We start from the raw sequence: 22,449 nt of genomic DNA on the forward strand, positions 1-22,449 counted from the left end.
CACACATTTACTGATTTCTGTATCTTTTGCGTGTTCCCTCAAACCCATACATACGTATATACATACACATGGATAGGCAGACATATAGAAAAAAAAATGAAGCTTCTTCCCCACCACATACACATTTTGAGACTCTAATCCATACATTTAAGAGTTTGCTTTGTTTCTTCATCTTCTTCATTTTGTTTGATTTGGTGCCCTGGTAACATTGACATCAAAGGTGTGATCGATTTCTTCTTTTCCTTTTCCTTTCCTTTCTTTTTAATCGATCAACAATTATTTAAACGTATATGTCCTGTTCAAGTTATATCATATTTCAATATCCAAGGACTATTTTACAAGCTGAAACTTGCTAAATGGTATCTCCATCCAGTCGATTGTAGAAACATCTTTAGCTGCTGGATCGGTATTTGTAATATTCATTTGTGACACAATACAGTGTTTGTTGTTGGCGAGCGAACCTGTGTATTTTAATCGTCTTCGTGAATTATGCACCTCAAATCTTTGGTCTGAACCTTATTTTAAATCTTTAAACCGCGAGAAAACTGGCAGTTAACAATGTCTTATGCTGCATATCTGTTGGTTTTCCTATCATTTGGATTCAATTTTGTTGAGCCGCTTGGTAAGTTTTTAATATTTTAACGTTTGCTGGGATTGGGTGGTTTCTTTTTCTTCCATATTCTTCAATGTGGTGAATGTTGCTTAATTTATTATGTTTTGCTAATAATGTACACACGCGCACGCGCACACACAATCATACTTATATATGTGCGCAAAACATGGAAGTTACAGTGCGAGGAGGTAACAATTTGCCAGTGTTTTGTTTTTAACGAAGGAAAAATAATACGTTTTAACTAATTTTTTTCTCAACATAAAATTATATTTTAAACGCAGTAAAATTCAAACATCTTCACCATCAAGTGTTTTAACTCGAGCTTCGAAAACAACAAATGGTTACTTTATCTGTAGCTTTCTTATTAAATTAGAATTTGAACACACCACACTTAATTCAGTATTAAAAAAAAATCCTAATCAGTAAGGAGGGACTGAAATTTTTCTATATTACTAATACTATATGTATATCTATATGTATATATATGATGGACTCCCCTGTCGGTTTCGACATATGAAGATCCAACAACCTATACGTCCTTCGTTAGTCATAACGTTTATGTCAAATGTGACATTTGAGTCCTACCAGCGATTTGTAAAGAAACCCGCAGATATTGCAAGTATGAAAATTACCGGTCAGTACAGGAAGGTATATTTGAAACTGCTTTTCTCCTTTGCTTTGCACTCCTAAACATGTTAATGCTAGTTGAAACAAAGCCTCTTATACCATTTTGACCGACGATCTCCATTTTGTTCGATCTAAGGCTGTTTGCTCAAAGGTGTTGTGAGCTATATTGACTGCTAAGAGGTTACTTTTCAGCTTCTCCGGAGGGCTTCTTTTCTTTCTCCAAATTGTGGTGGTCATTGCAATCTTGTCTGCAAGACGCGGCTGAAAACGCTAATTGATCTGGGGTGTACAACCCATTATTCACTCCTCCCCCATCTTCTGCTGCTTAAACCCCAACCTTTTTCTTTGCTTCTTTGGTGAGGTAGTTATGGGTTTTTTTTCTCGGTAACTCGACCATTTATACTTTTAATTATTTTTCTCTTTCTTTTCTTCCTGTAAAAACATGTTGATAATAAACTTTCCTCTATTGTGAACTAAACAAAACTAAAAATAAAATCGCTCTGTGTGAGCACTGCTACATACATTAAATAACATATACGAACTCATCTTGAGGTTTGTTAAACAGACCTCAACTTTATAGAATAACTCAGGAATATAGATAATTGTCTCTACGATCCCATATCATTAGTATAATCCACCAATACCAATATCTAGAAGATTACAGGCCTTGGCTTTGTCACAGAATTCTCTAATGGGTATGGTACTTGTTGCGCTAAGTTTGACAATTTGTTATGGAAATTGTTACTTAAGGACTTGGTGTCACTGCAAAGCCAACGTTTGCAGAAATTATGCGGCATGACTCGGCTTCTAGCGCTTCAGTAGTGACTGAGAACAACAAGAGTGAATGAGGAAGAAAAAAAGTATACATCGATCCATATGTATTTTCTTCTTCTACAGTGCAAAGGGACACTCCTCACCTACATTCTGAAAAATACTTTTTAGGTCTACCTACCACTTAGATATTCAGTTAATAGCTGGATAATAAGAGTGAAAGAGAGAGAGAGAGAGAGAGAGAGAGAGAGAGAGAGAGAGAGAGAGAGAGAGAGAGAGAGAGAGAGAGAGAGAGAGAGAGAGAGAGAGAGGGTGGGAGAGAGAAAGCAATCTAGTTTCAATTTGGTATTATAAATTACAGTTGTTCTTATCGACAGATTCATAAAATTCCTGTGCCTGTGTTGTCCTTTTAGCTGAGATACTGAAATAGTTGCACATATTGAGCACAATTCTCTCAATCTCATGTTCCATCTTTCCTGTAGCAAATCCTGTTGAACTATATACTAAATACTACTTATATAATTTGCAGCAATAATGTTAATTTGAGCTGCTTTCAATTTTTGAGAAACATTGTTGCGTCTACATTTGCATTATCAACAGTGTATACAGACATCAGAGACATCAGGGTCGGTCTAAAGAGATCCAGACCTGATATTTCTAATTCATTTAATGGCTGATTTGTTATTTTCTCTTGTTATTACCGTAAAAAAACCAAGCTACACATAGTGCACTCCTTTTTCAAAATGAAAGTATCGCTGAAGCATTTAGAAATAATTTGCGACGCCTTTGTTTGAAGCATCAGTTTCTACTGAAAAGAGTAAGCCACCCTCTTTGATATACCCTACATGCTTTTGTGAAGAATATGGTGCTAGAATATGATCACATAAAACTGTCATTTTAGTTTTCCTCGGTGAGCTTTTCTCTGTCAATAAGATACTGTATATTTCTTTGTCAATAATCTATATTTCTGTATAATTTGTGATGCGTCACAGCATGTTAAATATTACAGTTTTGCATAAAAAAATGTTGTCATCTTAAGTTGATGGAACTGGGGAGAAAAATGTGAATGATAACATTCCAACAATGCAAATGTTAACTTATATTTATGTGGAGACGAGGGGCCTACCACAGCGACATCTCAGTCCCCCACAAACATTGTCTCCCATTCTGAGTGCAATGGAGATGCGGAGCTCATCCAGAGTGAGTAGACCACTAATGTTGGCCACAGGCAGGACATCAATCCAGTCCCCCAAGAATTTCGCACTTGCAGAAAATAGGTGACACCTTGAAAATTAATTAGATTGGTCAAAGAGGGAGTTGAAAATGACACCTGAGCGTAGATTGTCCCATACTCTCTGCTTCCGTCTATCCTCAGATGTATCAGGAAACTTAATCATTAAGTGGGCTCTGGTTCGGGTTAATATCCCATCAGTTCTGGAGCCGGCGGGATTATCTAGAACTGATGGGAAGAGACCAGATGGTCTTACCCTTTGTACCTGGGTAAGAGGTAGGTGCCTTATCTGGGACACCATTGTCTGTGACTCCTTTGCTCCCTCCAACATCCTGGATGCTGCAGTAAATGGGAGGGTTACTGCTTCCATAGCCGAATGAAACAAAATCCTGAAGTATCGGGATCTGTCAGTGAACTATTTCTTCCAGTCTGTGGCGTTTGAGACATTTAGAGAGGCTCGGCCACAAGCAACGAAGCTCCTATCATCGTTGACGGATCGCCTTACTGAGGTGTCACCCGTGTGGGTGCTTGACTGTGTCAACGCCTCACAATCGCCCGTGGTAATTCGCAAGCGTGCTGGCTTGCTTCACTAGGTTCCGTTGAACCTTGTGTACGACCAATTCAGGCACTTGGTGTTGAATTGATGTTTTTACTCTTTTCTTTCTTCCTCTCTTTCTTTTTTTCTTCTTTTGTCCTCTTTCTTTCTTCCTTCGCTCATGTTTGTGTTTTCTTCGGTTTTGGATTTGTATTTTTAATGTAGTATTGTATTATATATGTATCGTATACATACGTATTGTATTCCAATAAAAAAATTACCACGTCATTCAACTGTACTTTTTTCCTTTCTGTTTTTAGCAATAATTCCAAAAGCGTTGGTCAATTGATAAAGTGTAATCTTTGTTTTCAGCATCTCCTTGTGGTGGGGGTCATGAAACAGCAAAATAATAATCAATCATTCTCCACTGAGACAACAGGCAAACTTTCCTCTCATTTGGCTTGACAACATGAATTGTAGAATGGGGAGAGGTAGCGAGTTGCGGTATTTTGTTAAAAAACAAATTGACATAACATACCATCACACTTTAACTCATTTTGCTTTTTATAAAACTACGTTTACCTCATTTTGGTTTTATATATAAAGGCAGCAAAATCCAACTATTTGCACCTTCAAACATTTTAATCAACTCGGGTAAGATCCTCATTGTTTTATGTATATACAGGGTGCGCAAGATATTTGAGGACAGATTTAAGTTTATTAAAAAAACATATATAATAACAGATAACAAATTTATTTATCAAAAATGCTACATTTTTCTCAAAAAAACTAATTGAAATTAATGTTTTCTTTTGACACATTCTACCAGTATACGAAGTTTCAAATTATTTAGTTAAGTAGAAAATTCTGTCCATCTTTTAGAAAAGATCCACCTTCTTTTCTATAATGTTATTCAATAAAGCCACCTTCAGCTTCAACAACTGCTTCTATATGAGATCTAAATCATCTATATGCTCGAATCAAGTGATCCTGGTTCATTTTGGACATTACTCTGACTATGGCAGCTTTCATAGAATCTTTGGTGTTATGGGTGTGTTCGTTGACTTCTCTCTCAACAGCATTCCACATGTAATAGTCCAATGGATTGAGATCTGGGGAATTAGGAGGCCAAATGTTAGGGGTTATGTGATCATGAAAATTTTCAACCATCCATTTCTGTGTTACTAGAGCCATGTGTGATAGTGCAGAGTCGTACTGAAACACATATGGCCTTCTATTGCATACACTGTCTATTCAGGGCTTAACAATTATTTCTGAGACTAAAACAATAATTGAATGTATGACATTTACCTAATTTGCCAATTTAAGATTCATTAATTTTCTAAGTACTACTATGCTCTTATGCGCATAGAATTTGTCCCTGTAACTAAAAACGTTTATCATTCCTGTTCGATGTCATCACAACATCTGTTAGAAATTAAAGCTGAATCTCCCTCGAATTACATACTACCGTCTTAAAAAAACAAAAGAGAAAGAAACATATCAAAGAATTCAAATATTTATTAAGAAATGTTCTCCCTTAAAACTCCTGTTTTCAGTTAGTTATACTGCGTGTGTAAATATCTCTTACGCGAGTGAGATAAGCCTCTAGAGCATCAAACACACAATGACCATTGATAAACATACTAAAGAACTTACCAATAATTATTATTAAATAATGTCTGGGAATCCGTTACCTTTATAGGAATCTTTTGATTGATCAATGAAATCTATTTCCTATTAACATATTACTATGAAATAAGTAAATATAAAATAGATTCTCCCCCTTTCAAAGGAAAATAGATAGACCAGTCAAAAAGATACATTTGCGAATGTAGATCTCGAAATACAAAAGTTCAAGATGGTCACAAATGGAATGCCTTCGATCATAGGTCTGGCTTCCCGTATAAACAATAACAATTATTTTCACCTTAATATCACGAAACCATATCCAACTCGCAAGGAAGACTCAAGCCATTACACTCGATTACCTCTCTGCTCACGTTACCTTACATAGCGGAGGCATAACAAGTTCAACAATAATAAACAAGTCTAGGCGCATCATTTTAACCCTTTAGTGTACAAGAACAACACGTTAAGTATTTACAGTTTCTCGAATGGAGTATCACAAGGTACTCTAACCTACTTTTTTTAAAAACCTATATGAATAGGACTTTCCCACACCTCAGAACATACACACAATCTCATACATATACAGATGTCTTTACATCCTTTCACAATTCATCGTATACAGCGGTTTAGGGGCGGGGGTTTAGAAGATCCTTAACCCAACAAAAATAACAGAAACCAGGTTCGACAACAGACTTAGCTGTTAAAAGTTAGTTTTAAAATATTTAATTTTAGCACCTATCAAATCCACTGCTTCCCCTCTTACCAGTAACACCAGAGAACTTCAAATAAAGCCAGACTTCACATCCAACAACATAAATGTGCCACCTTCAGCCAAACTACGAGGACTTGTACGCAACACCTAATTCCTATCGCACATAAAAAGCATTATAAATGAAAGCAAAACAATGCCCGAACATACTTAGAGTAATCATAGGGACTATGTGCGACCGACAGAAAGAAACATCAACAATGATGTACAAACAAATCATTAGGTCTACCGTGGATTATAAAACTGCTCAAATAATTACAGGCTGTAGAAATACCTTTCCTACAGACTATTTATACAATGAAACAAAAATCATTAAAACTAAAATACTACTTGGATATACAACGGGCACAGATTGTTGCTGCAGCAAACTGCAATCCTGACTGTCCCTGCTGCAACATGAAAAATTATACCTAATACACCCATGCACATCTACAATACCCCGGATCAATTATCCGGTACGAAATGGCAATCATTTCTATACACTACTTAAATCACGCACTACTCTTTTAAATAAAAAAAAAAGGTTCTATTAAACCATTAGGTCTTTTGATATATACAAAAATGACGGATGATGATATTAGACTCCTTTGAATAACAACAACACGCTTTCTCCCTACTACACACACATACACACCCCAGCCTGAACAAACAAAACACATAGAGAAATAGTTGCGTAACCAGGGTCTAGAGAAGCTTCAAACATCGTGGAGGGATGTACACCACCAATGTTAAATGTAGATGAACAACAATTGTCGCACTTTGATCAAAGTACTTGTTGTTCGTCTCCGCCGTGTTCACCATCAAAATCTGCAGTCATGCAGAGGATCACACCTAGTTTTTTCAGTTGATTACTTAAATACTACAATCAGAGCTTTCTTACAATAAGAACAATAATACTTCGTATCTTTAAAATTTAATCGCCAGGAAGTTTTTTTTGTGATTATTGCTGCTTAAAGATTATAAAAATATTCAAGATTTTGTAATTATTGTAAAATTCTGTAATAATATTCTTTTTCACAATATATGCATGCCACACTTTTCATTCTAATATTTCTACCGAGTGGCCTTCTTTCATCGTTTACGAATTAATAGGTATTTTTTTTTTAAATAGGTGAGAAGTTAGCGAGGTGCTTCTAAATTAGTGATATCGATGGCGTTACTGTTCAATTTGAACAGCCGGAGGGATTTTTCAGAGTTTAGTGCGAGATGTGTGTGGTGAAATATAGTAAGGAGGGAAAGAGACGGGTGTATCGTGTAGGACTATGAAGAGAAAATGTGTAGCAGGCAGAAATCGTTGTATGAGCGATAAAAGAAGCAAAATGAGGATACCACGCGTCAGCGCACCAGGAATTAATGTATAACGGTAAGCGAATATTTGCCAATAAGTCAGTCTTCTTTTGAGTGGAATATGATGCACATGTATATAACTAAGAATGCCAATATATAACAGAATCTAACTTTTGTAAACATAAAACAAGGGTATAATTGAAAGTATACTTTCTCGGTAGAGTTACTCTATAATACTTAACTTAGACAACTTAGATTGGTTTCGGCCATTATCGGCCCAGGCCACGACTAACTCAATAGTACCACCCGGAAAAGTCTTTTAATTAATTATTTCGGGATACCACGGACCAGTTAAACAGACAGTTGTTGTTGGCTGAAACGTATCCAGGTGTAGGTGGTTTATTCAGTATTTCCTGGGGGAATTTGTCCTGGTACCGTTTGAAAGTTGTGGCGTCTTTTTCTACTTTAATTTCTTTCGGGATAACATTGAAAAGAGCAGGACCATTAGCAGTGAAGAAATTGCGTTGCAATGTTCTTATGTGATGTGGTCTCGATCTTTGTAGGGGACGCATTGCACGGGGTCCTAGAATTTGATGAATTGTAAACATAATACCGATATCATTTGGATAAAATTGGTGGAATATTTTCCACATGGTGCAAATATCGTATCGTTCACAGCGGCGTTGCAGAGAATAGACTTTCAGCTGTTTAAGCCGAGCCCAATAATCAAGTCCCGTCATGCCATTTATTTTTTTAGTGATTGATCTTTGTGGTGCTTCGATCCTCATTATGTCTTTTTTTTTTTTGTAGGGGGACCACAATGGGCGGCAATATTCGAGGTGGGGCCTAACGAATGTGGATAAGAGAAGGATGGTGGTTTCATGATCCATATATTGTAAAGTTCTGAGGATCCATGAGCACATTCTGCGGGCAACATCAACTTTTTTGTTGATGTGCACACTCCAGTTAAGGTTGCTGACGACAGTTACACCTAAGTCTCTGATATTATCCAACGGTTCAAGTAGGTTTCCCGACGGTAGTGTACATGGTTATTTGAGTGTGCCTTATTTCCAAAGTGGATGAGTTCACATTTTTCTTCGTTCAGCTGCATATTGTTTTTGTGTGCCCATTGGGTTACAGCGCATAGGTCCATCATTCGATCATATGCTCCCTTAATGACTTTCTGAAGCTTAGAGTCATCTGCAAATATTTTAATTGTGCTATGTTCAATGGAATCTGCAATGTCATTGATTTAGATAATAAAAAGAAGTGGACCCAGCACAGTACCCTGCGGGACTCCGCTGAAAATTTTTGCTGGTCTTGAGTGGATGCCATCAACCACAACATGCTGGGTCCTGTTTGTTAAAGAATACTTGATGCATTGAAGTAGCTTTCCATCGACTCCAGTGTTGGATAGGTTCCTTAACAGTATATTGTGGTCAACTCTGTCAAAGACCTTGCTGAAATCAAGGTATATGACATCGGCGTTCCAGCCCTCACTTAGTGTATTTAAGATGTCATCAAAGTGGTGGAGGAGCTGTGTTAGACAGTTCCTCCCACTACAAAAGCCTTACGGGTTACAATTTAGGAGATGATTTTGCTCTAGGAAGGCTGTTATTCTTGATCTCAACACTCTCAAATATTTTGATGATATGTGAGGTGAATGAGAATGGACGGTAGTTTACTGGGAGCGATTTATTGCCTTTTTTAAAGATAGGAACGACTGGCTGAGAGATAAGGTTTTGAGGAATAAAACCGGCATCCAGTGATTTCCTCCAGAGATTTGCAAGAGGAGCTGCAAGTTGCTGTCTGCATACCTTCAGCACTCTAGCAGGGAACCTGTCAGCATCCACTGGTGAATCAGATTTGATTTCTTTTATTGCTGCTAGGATGTCAGTAGCGTCGAAGGTTATGTCAGAAAGGACATGCTGAAGATTCAAAGAAGCAAAGCTGCTTGAGTCAACTGAATCAGGGTCACTGAAGACAGAGCAGTATTGACTTTGCAGAATCTCAGCCATGTCTTTGGCAAAACTGTGAAGGAAGCCGTTTCCGTCAACCAGATTTTTTTTCTTTTTTCTTTTTCAAAGACTAAAAAAGAATAAAATTTGAAAGGAAACATTACTTTCAAATTTTGGCACAAGACAAATTCGAAAGAGGGGGCAAGTCGATAACATGAATTATTCAACCCCTTAACAAAGTTTGCAACAATCTGTGTTAGCAGAAGCGATTTGAAGGACATGAAATTATAACAATTAGATATTTCCACTGTATTCTTGTCTCTTTTCATCGTTGTGTTCAATTTTTCTTTCCTATTTTTGTCTTTTTCGTCTATAGATGTTAACAATTGATACAATTTCTTATTTTCTTTTTACAGAAGAATTGTGAAAATAAAGCAGAATAGTTTAGAAGTGTCTTTCTTTATTAAAATTTTTTTTTTCATCATTTGTACACTCTTTTATTCAGAATGGGTCTCGTTTGATTTTACATAATTCACTTTATTATTTTGCAAAAAGCACGAACACTATGACTTTTCATTTGCTCCTTTAATAAAACGACAGTACTTCCTCCTGGTCAAATGAAACCAATATATCACGTACATATGAATGGATTCATGTCTATGAAGTCGTTCTCAAAATTTATGTTGCTGTTCAAAGTTCTTTCAGTCCATGTGAAATTATATCTAAATACTTTAAAACTGGCTCAGTGGAAATTTCGACAGATTAAACTCTAGATTCTTATTATGAAAAAATAATATATATTTTGGAACGCTATTTATTTGTACTCTCTTTAGCTACTATGTCAATGTATCAGTGTTACGATCTAGAAGAAACTAGAGTATATAAGCAAAGGTAGCCATTGACATGATCTAGGGAAATTTTAAAAAATTAGTTCATATTTGGTGGTTCACAATATATCAGCGTGATGGCGTTCACTTTCGATTACATTTCCATGCAACTGGTGTACTTAAGAATCTCTCCGACTTCCATCAGTCATCCTTTGGAATTGTGGGTCTCAATCTTTTTGACTTCGTTTCGCATTGGAAATCAAATGAAAAAGAAGTTTAAATCTATTTATTTTTTAAATATAGGGAAAACTACGACTTATTTTGTTCTTTTAATCATACATGTGCAAAGGCGTTGAGCTGGCAGAAGCGTTAGTACGCCAGGCAAAATGTTTGCGGTATTTCGTCCGTCTTTACGTTCTGGGTTAAAAATTCTACTGAGTTCGACTTTGCCTCAGTTGAGCACTGGGGTTGATATAATCGACTTATCCCTTCCCTTAAATTGCTAGCTTTGTGCCAAATATTGAAGCCAATCATACTTATGCATATCAAAATGTATAAATTATCAAGCAGCAATGCTGTCCGAAGTAAAATAAATTCATTTTTGCATCATCTACGACTCACTAAAAGAGAGCATATAACTAGAATGAAATTCTCACTTTTTGTCATCTTTCAATCATCCATCTCTTTCTAACTGTTTCAATTCTTTATTCTGTTTGCAGCGGTTTCTTCATATTTAAAACATTTTTTTCTTTACAAATACAAAATGCTACTTTTTAAAACTTGAAGTAGCATGATTAGACGCGGAGACTGATTAATAGAGCCTTCATATTGAAAATACACTGAACAGCTGAACATCACTTTTAAGTGTATGTATATGTATATGTGTGTGTGTATGTATGTATGTATGTATGTATGTATGTATGTATGTATGTATGTATGTATGTAGGCATACATACACACACACACGCACACACACACATACACACATACACACACACACACACACACACATATATATATAATATATATATATAATATATATATATATATATATATATATATATATAATATATATATATATATATATATATATATATATATATATATATATATATGAGAAGAAGTATGGTATAGTTGTCAGAACAATCAGGAATTAAAAGAGAAGAAAAAGGACAAGTAAAATGTAGTTGCCTTTGAACTCAACACATTTGTCTTTACTTCTTTGTCATTGATTTTCGCACAAGTTTAATCCCCCAACACACACATAACAGAACAGTTTATTGATATTCTTACACAGATCTCCAAAGTTACTCAAAACAACAATTGCTTTAAGCGATTTGATTGTACGTATTTACCTGGTGTTCTGAATAAGATGTCAGTTCCGACATGCACATAAACACGACTCTGATAATGATTTATAACTTATAACAGTTAAGAATCCTTATAAGTTAGAAATGTTGACATTAGAAACCATTAATAGAACAGCTTATATGTATACATCGGAACTGATAACATATTCGTTTGACAATCTACGATGGCGAAGGTGTAATAAGAAATCGCCTTTGCTAAATGCGAACAATTTTAATCAATGTCTGCTTGTGAAGACTGAGAAGTGATGATGCGTTGTTATCAACAACGAATCAGCGGATGTTCCAAGGACAGTGGCTGAAAAAGCAATCTAGAATAAAATGTCAGATAAGAGACACATTGTGTTCAATATTTTAATGATTTATTTAGGTGTCTTACAGCAAAGTTTTGCGATACACTTTTTATGCATCTCTCAGTACCATGCTGTTTGATATTAATTGACATCTAAGCCAATTTTTACTTTTATTGTTTGTTATGATGTTGCTAGCTTATGAAACACCTATACGAATCAATAACACGTAAGAGTATTTACAGCAGCAGTCAACCATAACGATTAACGTTTCATTTGTTCCCAAGACTACAAAACACTGACTTTATCATACGTCAATGGTAACTATATCAGTTATTGCTTTTCTTGTTTGTAGGACAACAGAAAAAAGGAAAAAAATCTATACAAATAAATTGTGAAGTGAAAGTTTCTCCAATTGTCTTAATGACTTGATGCTTGGACACAAAAATATGTACTTGGTTTGTAGACCTCATATTTTAGTGGTACACCTCATATTTTAGTGGTTTAAATATTTTATGGAGTTGTAAATGTGTTGTAAATTCCAACTTACTACTGGCAAATCTAACCGACGTCGCTCAAACTGAATAAAATATATTGATATACGGGCTGTCCTATAATGCTTATATTATATTTGTTGTTTTAGATCAGGGGTGGGGAAACTCCCGCCCACGGGCGATTGCGCCCTCGAGCACATTTTATTGCACTTGCAGCCCGATATACTCGTATGTACAAAATATAATGAATTTTTCAATTATAAAATTTACATAATATTCATATGCCTATTTGCGACATAGGTTGCGTTTCCACTACGACTTAAAACAGGTAGACTCAAACAGAAATCGTCCAGTAATTGCCATTTGAATAGAAATTTTGTATTCTCTATAAAACACATATTGCTAGGTTTGTACCATCCCCTTCAGATCCAACTACACTCTAGCTGAAAAATAGAGAATACCGCATAAGTAAAATAAACGTTCTAAATTCAGTGGTGGTGTTAATGAAGATGTTATGTGTTAAACTTATGTTTATTAATGTATATCGAATTATACATAGATGTATACAAGATTTACACAGATGTAAGAGTTAGTGCTTGTGGTCTGCCCGCAGACCTTTTTCACTGGAAATTTTTGCCCGCCCCACTAAGTTTCCCATCCCTGTTTTATATCCATATTCCTTAACTAACATGAGTGGTAAGGACATTTTCATGTTTCAGTTGTTTACTCTAATGTAAGCTCTATGTAAGCAGAGCTATGATGAAAAAGCGTTCAAACCAGGGCTAACTAGTCTTTATTTTGGGTAGTGTACCTAGGACTGTGTTATACGATGTTCCTCTTTTTAAAGACTGGTAAAATATGATTTGAGGTGATTTAACCTGCTATTTCTAGTAGTCTGATTGACTAGGTTATGGGCTCTTAATTTGAGTAAGTGTTAACAGTGATATACTTTTCCTAGAGATAAAAGATGTTGAATATCATCAGTTGCCAGCGACTCAGCTTCGGAATAATATTGTTTGCATTGGAAACGGAGAAACTTTTTGGTTTACTAGAAATAGACTTTAAATCTCCTTCTCTCAAATTGCACTCTACCATCTCATACAAGGAGAAGCCATGTTAAATAGTGTTGTCCTAAAAAGAGAAAATGATCATGGCTGGAATGCCTTTGATCATAATTCTATTCGATCAGGGGTGAGACCTAGAACTAAGCAACAAAAGCAACATGGGATGCAACAAGTTTTAAATCATAGGTAAACTGGCAGAATCGTTAAGGGAGTCACACAACTTTGCTTTCAACTTTCTGGTTGGAACTGATGATATTAAATGCTAGATATTCTTAAAATACACCCGAGATGTGAATGGAATTGTGAAAGAAGCACAAGAAGGAACTAATAGCAGAGGACTTTAAACCAACAGCTTTTGTGCTTATTAAAATATAAATCACAAAAGATTCTTTAGGAAGAGTCCTACTAAACGTTGAATTACTGTTACCGTACATAACTCGTGTATAAGTCGAATTTTTTAGACCATTTTTAAGGTCAATTTATGGGGTCGAGTTTTGATATATAGGTACTACTTCTGAGAGGCTGAAAATGAAGCTAGAATCCGAAGTACCGTATAAGCAGCAGAAACCCAACTGATTTCTAAGCGAATAAAAACAAAAGCACAATGAATTACAGTAATATTACCAATTCTATGCATTAAAACACGTCCGAGTAAATAACCGCGTAGCTCTTATAAATATTTACACTTTCTCTTTTATTTGTATCCATCATACTTAACAGACTAGCTGAGTGAAGTCAATTTATATCACATAATTATATTACATTACCACCTGTAACATATCCACCCGGTACCGGCATGCCACTACCTACCGTAAATATGGTACATACATCTGATACCTACTCGGTGTGTTTGATGTCGTAACTCTTCAATAACGTTACACTGTGTTTATATTCATAGTTAAAGTCACACTCATCACAAGTGTATTACGGCACAGTATATTAGTGATGCATTTTTATTTCTAATTAATTAAATGCGAAAACTAATAAAAGAAGTAGAAGCACAACACCACTTTTCATCACCAACAGTCTCCACCGATAACGTTTTCTTCTTCGTAGCTGGGTTAGAGACTACCGTACCAATTTCTGTGCTGTATTTTTATTTTTTATAAATTCAGTGAAGCTTAAGGCCCAAAATATAAAACAAATATCAAAATAATTAATAATGTCAATAAAAACCAATAAATTACCAATTTTTTATTTATGCCAACAAAAAGTGAAGTAGAAATTTACGGTAATACAGCTTTAAATTAAAATTATGGTACATGGTATTTTACATACAAGAGTTCATTAAAATATTTAAAAAATCAAGCTGTTCATCATCTTCAGCACTGAATAAAGCTTCATAATTATCAAGATGAATGATATCACCATAACGATTATCTTCATCTTTGCTGTCCATAGTTAGAGGCAGCACATCATCCACTTCTTCGTCATCCATGTCATCCCATAGACAATAGACTTCTATATCATCCAATGCATTCGAAATTCCACATTTCTTGAATGATCTTTTCAACTTTTATTTCCTTCTATGAATCAACTATCACATATCAGAGGTAGTAATGGAGTTCGCATACTACCTCCTTTCGTGTACGTTTTTTCTCCATCACGCATCCAGTTATTCCACTTGATTCTCATCATGGTCTTAAATTGCTTATTGATACTAACATCTAATGGCTACAAAACACTTATAAGTCCACCGGGAATTACAGCTATATCAGTATCTTGTGATTGGAGGCTATCAACAACATTCTTCACTAGATGTGTCCCAAACTGATCCCACACGAGCAAACTTTTCCTTTCGTAGTCCACCGGGTCGTAAATTCCAAACTCCCTTTATCCATTTTCTACATCCACCTTCATCCATCCATGTGGATGCACATAGATGACAATTCCTTTTGGAAATTTCTCCTTCGGCACTGTTTTTCTCTTAAAAACAAACATCGGTTTTAATTTAGTACCATCAGCCATACATGAAAGAACTAAAGTAACCTTACTTTTCTCGTGGCCAGTGGTTCTCGTGAACTCTGTTTTTTCTCTTTTTTGATTCACAGTCCGATTCTCTGGTATGTCAAGAGTAACAGGCGTTTTGGTCCATGTTCCCAATACATGATAAGGCATACCCCTCTTTCTGCTAATTTCTAATTACAAACCGATGAAACTCTATTATCTTATCGTCTAGATCAGCAGGCAACTTATGTGCGATCTTAGTTCTCTGCCGAAGAACTAAGTTGTAACGCCTCATGCACCCAGTGACCATCCAGCACTTGCTTTAAAATCTGCAATTCCATCTTATTTGATTCTTTTCGTGCATGTATTCGGATGGCTTCACGAGCAACGCACTTCTCATTTTGACGATTTTTCAAGTACCCACTCTGCAACTTTTTTTCTTCAATTGTGGCCACGGGCAAGGTTTTCCTCTGTTATCACATTTTCTTTTTGGCATTGTCTGAAGTTTGTTAGATATCTTTCTCCAGTCTCTCACAAGTTTCTCTGAAACCCAAAATTCTTTTGCTGCTACACAGTAATTTGTCTTCTCAGCAACTTCAATAACTTTTAGTTTAAATGATGCTGTATATTTGTTTTATCTGGAGGACATTTTTACGTAAAATGACGGAGAAATTTTGAACCCTCAACTATACGACTGTATTCCACGGATGTTATACAGAAACTGAGGTCAGCTGAATTGCAAGGAGATATTATGAACCGACTCTGACCTTATATTTAAAAATTTTCACGCCAAATTCTTTCATTGCCCTCTGTTTTTTCATCTACTTTTTCTATGTTTAAATTGCCATAGCATTTTAAGCTATTTTTCTCGATAAAAGTTATCAGTTTGACTCCAATACAGTTCAACAGATCCTTGTAGCAGAGAGGAATCGTCAAAAGCTGCACGTCATATCGAATCCTGCATTAAAGCAGAAAAGAATAACGGTACAAATTATGTTATGCCATGAACTAAGAGCTGTAATAAAAAATAGATCAGTATGAAACTTACAGTAATATTATAACGTTAATGTATTTCGGCCTAGGTGGTATCGTATTCACGCTCACGATGTTGCTATTTCCTGGAATGCGTTCGTCATACGATTCTTATAAGGTAAACAGTGTATCGTGTTCTGTGCATATGTTGTCCTTCACAGACATGAAAAAAATGTTGCAGTATGTCATTTACAATTACCAGTAAATGTCCGTAATATGGTGTAGAGTTATTAATCTGGAGAAGGGATTCCTAAAGTGTGTTCTGCAAAACACCAGGGTTCACTGAAAGTTATTAAGAGTACCACATTTTAAAGATTAATCCCGAAGGATTCCGCGGTAAAAAAAAAAGTTTGAGAACCACTGATCTAGCGATTAACTAAATGTGTTTAGGCTTACCGAAGTCATACCTCTGTACGAATACATACAGTGGTTTTTGCTGTTGTTCAACGATAGTGCTGTGTGTGAAATACGTTTCTCAGCATATAAACAGATGAACGTATGTTTATTGCACTTGGAGATGAGGAAAATATAAAGATCGCACGGAAACCACTGATCTAGCGATTAATTGAATGTTTTTAGGCTTACCAAAGTCATGGCTTTGTACGAATTCAAACAGTAGCGTTTGCCAGTGTTCGCCAAAAGTGTTGTTTGTGAAACACATTTCTCGCCATGTAAACAACGAATGTATGACGCATGTGTTTATTGAGCTTGAAGATGTATGCAGGCATGCAGCATATCCTGTGAATACATTTTAGTAATGGTGATGTAGCAACCATCAACAGATGTGTCGTGCGTGCTATTAAATGGTATTTTACTATAAGCACCGAACATTTCATTATACGTACCAAGCATTCCACCTATAGAGCAGGCTACAGTAAGTTAATCACACAAGTTTATAAAAGTGTTATTTCAACGTACAAGATAATACGGTGCCTTGACCCACAAATACTGTCCTGCTGTTCGTAAAATACTAGGGTCGACTTTTATGCGGGGTCTGTGGAAAATTCTCAATTTTTGGCCAAAAATAGAGGGTCGTCTTTTACATGAGATCGACTTAATTATACTCAGTACTTTGAAGAACTGTATGGAAGGAAATATTATCTTGGTTTTGAAAGAAAATTTGAGGAGATTTTTTACGTTGAAAGAATGGATAGGATAAGGAAAGATATGAAATCACTGTGAATTTCTAAAGGAAGCAGCAATAGAAAGTAATGTTTACTCATAAAAATAGAAAGTAATGTTTACTCATAAAAATCAAAGTCAAGAAGAAATACCTAAAAATGGAAGAAATGAAACTGTGTAGAAAGAGGAAAACTTGTAACCAACTTATTATAATTAAGAAATAATTGGGTACTTGATTTTATGCATATGATACTTAAATATTGTTTGAAAGAATAATACTTTCTACAGGAAATATAAGGCCTCAAATTTGGGGGAAGGGATTAAGACCCCGAAAGGATGAAAGCAAAAATCAACCCCGGCGGAATTTGAACTCAGAACGTAGCTGCAGACGAAATACCTATTTTTTTACTACCCACAAGGGACTAAACACAGAGAGGACAAACAAGGACAGACAATCGTATTAAGTCGATTACATCGACCCCAGTGCGTAACTGGTACTTAATTTATCGACCCCGAAGGGATGAAAGGCAAAGTCGACCTCGGCGGAATTTGAACTCAGAACGTAGCGGCAGACGAAATACCGCTACGCATTTCGCCCGGCGTGCTTACGATTCTGCCAGCTCCCCGCCTTATTGCTTGAAAGAATAATGTCGACGAAAGGTTTAGGGAAAAAAAATATTGCAGTTGCGCCATTAATTTTTTTTTGAAAATGTAAGAAATTGGATGTGTTAAGTTTGGCTCACAGATTTTTTTAATTAATTTTTTTTAATTAAACAGTTTGAAACTTTGTATACTGGTGTAATTTCTCACGCAGAACACGGTTTACTTTGAACATTATTGACAAAATTTCGTATTTTAGAAGTTATTTCGAGTTAAAGTTGTATTTGGTTAATTTTAATCAATCAGCGACGTGTATTCGGTTGAAGAAAGCTACTGCTGTTTGTGATAGTAATCGAAGAAGAACAACTTCCGGTCATCTCTACTAAATGTCACCACTCTGTTCTATCTTATTTTTTGTTTACTGCCTGTGTTGCATATTACACGGGTTTTTTTTGTCCTCGTGTCGGAGTAACCAGTAAACACCGAAGAATCAACACCAAGAAGGAAAAAATATTATTTACATATATTTATTCGTTTACCCGACATCAGTATTTAAGCCGCAGGGCAGAATTTTGGGGGAAGATTTTGGTTTTATCTACACATAGGGCGCACCAGTGTTTAAAAGACCTACAGCGCAACGGGTCCGCAGCTAACTTTTTTGTTGTTGGCCTGTGTGTAGTTCCAAAAGGCTTTATTTTACAACTTTGAGATGTATTGTTATTGTTATGATTTTATCTTACTATAATCAACAACACATTTCGTCAATATAAAAGTCTTTATTAGATTAAAAATAACATTATCAAAACATGAAGGTAAAACAAAACAAATATGCTTTGTTTTCTTCCAGGCACCAATGTACTGTAGCCATAGTCTTTCACGCTGTTCACCAACCGACTTTACCTCTGAAAAATCAGAGGAATCAATCAATCTCCATACAAATGATTTTCCTCCTGAAACTTCTAAAAAAAGTACACATATTAGGCGCACCTTTCTATAAGCCGCACACTAAATTTTCCAGGTAAAAAATTGTGGCTTATACACCGGAAAATACGGTAATTGTAGTGGCAGTAACAAGTTCGCTCGCTGGTTGGTAGTTGATAGTGTAGAACTGGCTGTCTGAAAGAGAAAGAGTAAGGTACTGACTAGAAAGGAAGAAAGGGTAACACACGAATAGAACAGAGTGGTGACATTTAGTAGAGATGACCCGGAAGTTGTTCCTCTTCGATTACTATCACAAACAGCAGTAGCTTTCTTCAACTGAATACACGTGGTTAGTTAAAATTGCCCAAATACAATAACTTCTAAAATACGAAATGAAATTCTATCAAAAATGTTCAAAGTAAACCGTGTTCTGCGTGAGAAATTACACCAGTATACAAAGTTTCAAACTGTTTAGTTTAAAAAAAAATGAATTAAAAAAATCTGTGAGTAAAACTGAACAGATCCACGTAGGGTTATAAAGGTAGTAACTGTAATTAAATTTAAATGTAAACAGGTTTATTATTTCACCTATAAAAATAGGAAATAAAAACGATTTTTGAGAATCAAAGCTTCGGTTTAATCATCTAATGAAGCCAAGCTATTTCTTTATTCCTTTTTCATCATGTTATCAAGTTAAAAAACCGGTTTTAACGTGGTAACCCAGATTATGAGTAAGAAACGCAACTGAATGGAAGTAGTGCGGCATGGAATTGAAACTAAGTATTACAAAAATTATTGCTGCTCATCAGTAATAGTCATCACACTAATAAACAATGTATGCAATCTACAGTTATTCTTATTTTGATAATATTAGTAAACAATATTTACTATCTTAATTATACTAATTTTCATCATTTTAATAAAAATGGACCTTGAAGAATATTTAAGAAAATTATGAAAATTTTCCTGTGCTTGTATCTCAAAAAGTACCACAGAAGCCATGTAGTCTAAGAAATATTTTCCTTGCTGCTGTTATATTCCGTTGCGGCAAACTTGTCCCGATGTACTTTCTGGTTAGACTTGTGAAAATTATTGTTTTCGTTTGAGCTGAATAAATTGTTATAACGAGAAACAATTGCTGAGAATCCTATCATTCTATACAGCTCGTATGTCGGCTTCAGTATTGGAAGCACGCTGATTTACACACGACCGCTTTTAATACAAATGATGTGTGCCATCTTTCACACATGTCATACAACATAAAGCAGCGAAGTAAGTAGCTGAGAGGATTGAAAACCGGCCTGTCGCCAGACTTTGGTGCTTGCTTCAGAATATTCTGGGTGGGCACTAATCTGTAATAATGCTAAAGTGGAGTTTCGAAATAAGTGTATCACTGTAAATCTGAGGGTGCACCATTGAATAGTGAGAGGGTAGTGCCGTCCCATTCACACACTTAGCGAGAGTTATGATTGAAAGGGAGATTGACAAATTACGTTGGCTAGTAATAAAATTAAACATGTTTAATTAGACTAGCTTGGTTTTAGACTCCTTAAGCTTGTCCAACAACATGGCAAAGAAAGGTAGGTGAATTACTTAGATACGAACTATTTTGTCCTCTCGTCTATGGAAAGTGGGGTGCGAGTTGATTTATGTTACTTGAAGAACCGCGACCGGAAGGGATAATAGTTTCCTAATATAACCCAATAGATTTACGGAGCTCCACTCTAATATCTCTGCTAAATTAAGCCACATTCTCACAAAATTAACTTTCATATTATTAGAATATGATAATGACGTTCAATGTTAGTTCTCATTAATGATTTTAATTTTCCTCGTTAATTCTTTTGAAATTTGATGTAATTTCATGCATTTAAGAAATTATTTCTATGAATTCTCTAATAGTTTTTGTTGTTGTCTTCATTGTTAATTTCAGACTCCAGTAACAAGATAGCGAAATCGTCGACAGACAATGAATTATCAAAAGTAAAATCCGAAAGCATGATGAGAGCCGAAGAGGGATCATCGAATCATATATTCGATTTTTCTCGAATTAATGCTCGGAAGCTTTTGGAAGTGAGTACTGAACCCTCATCAACAGACACGCCTGAAGGAGATCTCACTTTGGGTGATAAAATTGCGAATTTTTACGCCGATGACAATAATATGGCTCTTTATTGTGTATTGCCATTATTGATTCTTGTTTATGGTGGCTGCTCTGTTATATACTGCGTTCATAAATGTAGAAGGCATTTCAGAAAGAAAAATCGAACCGCAAGCACTAACCAATTATTAGGAGATAATGTTTCTCTTATATCTGACGGTGATGTTAACGCTCCTGCACCTAAGAAACGAAGACCAATATCTGCTCGAAGCAATCGTATAGCGCCTGAACCAGAGATTAAACCAGTAACTGTTCATCCAAAGCTCAAAATGTCACCTAACGAACAAGTAAGAGATTTGCTCACCGACTACGAATTCTTTACATCATGGGTGATAGCACAGAAAACCGCAGATCTTCTCAAGTTGCACGGAGGAAAAAATCCTGGTTCCTCTCTTTGTCCAACAGATTCAAATATTTCTCAAAGCTATGGAAGTGCAGTTGGAGGCAAAAAAAAGAAGCTGGTATTTTTGTCCTAACTGATATATATATATATATATTTATACACATATTGCGTGTGCTGTATGCTCATATTGATATTTATTCTCTTTTAAATATTTTCTTCAATATTCAGTCAACATTCACATAAAACGATCACCACTTTCTTTCTAATACATAATAGCAACGTTCATTTGTTTGTGTAATTAATGATATTAAATAATATATCATCACCTACATTACTGTATCTATTTCGTTTTTCTTCTTTCGTCCCTTTAGAATTGGAATTTTTGAAAAGTAAAAATTTTGCACTATGTAACTTGTTATTTTCTTTAAGTGAACATTTTTCTGGTTGAAATACACCGAAAAATGGCCACACAGCAGTCAAAAAATCGTAAAAAATAGGGATTTTCAAAGAAAAAAAACACCTTTTTGATGTAAATAATTTTTGGTATTAACATGATCTGATTTGAATTTTTTCTTCTACGGAAGAAAGAGCAATTTTGGTCTCAATTTTGGTCAACTTGCGCCGCAGGGTCTCGGAGGAGATAGTGTTAGTTGAAGGCTACCAAACCTGCCATACAAAGACAACTTCAGCTTTATATAGAGAGAGATTAGACAGGTTGAATACCTTATAATATAGGCACACACACGTATACATTATTATTATTATATAAACCAAGAGAATAGATGGAGGTAAGATTAATAAAAATTTGTTAATATATTGACAAAACGTACAATTGCTTCAATTCCTGGCTCATAGCAG

The 22,449-nt window shown here is 35.5% G+C and overlaps 1 protein-coding gene across 1 annotated transcript; it reads left to right on the forward strand.

The window, feature by feature from the left end:
- Positions 1-320: 320 nt before the first annotated feature.
- On the forward strand, positions 321-21,887 carry LOC115211093. Its single transcript, XM_029779984.2, has 2 exons — positions 321-622; positions 21,021-21,887. The coding sequence occupies exons 1-2, from the start codon at positions 559-561 to the stop codon at positions 21,722-21,724; spliced, it is 768 nt and encodes a 255-aa protein (XP_029635844.1). The 5' UTR covers positions 321-558; the 3' UTR covers positions 21,725-21,887.
- Positions 21,888-22,449: the final 562 nt, after the last annotated feature.

Source organism: Octopus sinensis, linkage group LG4, assembly GCF_006345805.1.
Source record: "Octopus sinensis linkage group LG4, ASM634580v1, whole genome shotgun sequence".
NCBI classification, from domain to species: Eukaryota; Metazoa; Mollusca; class Cephalopoda; order Octopoda; family Octopodidae; genus Octopus; species Octopus sinensis.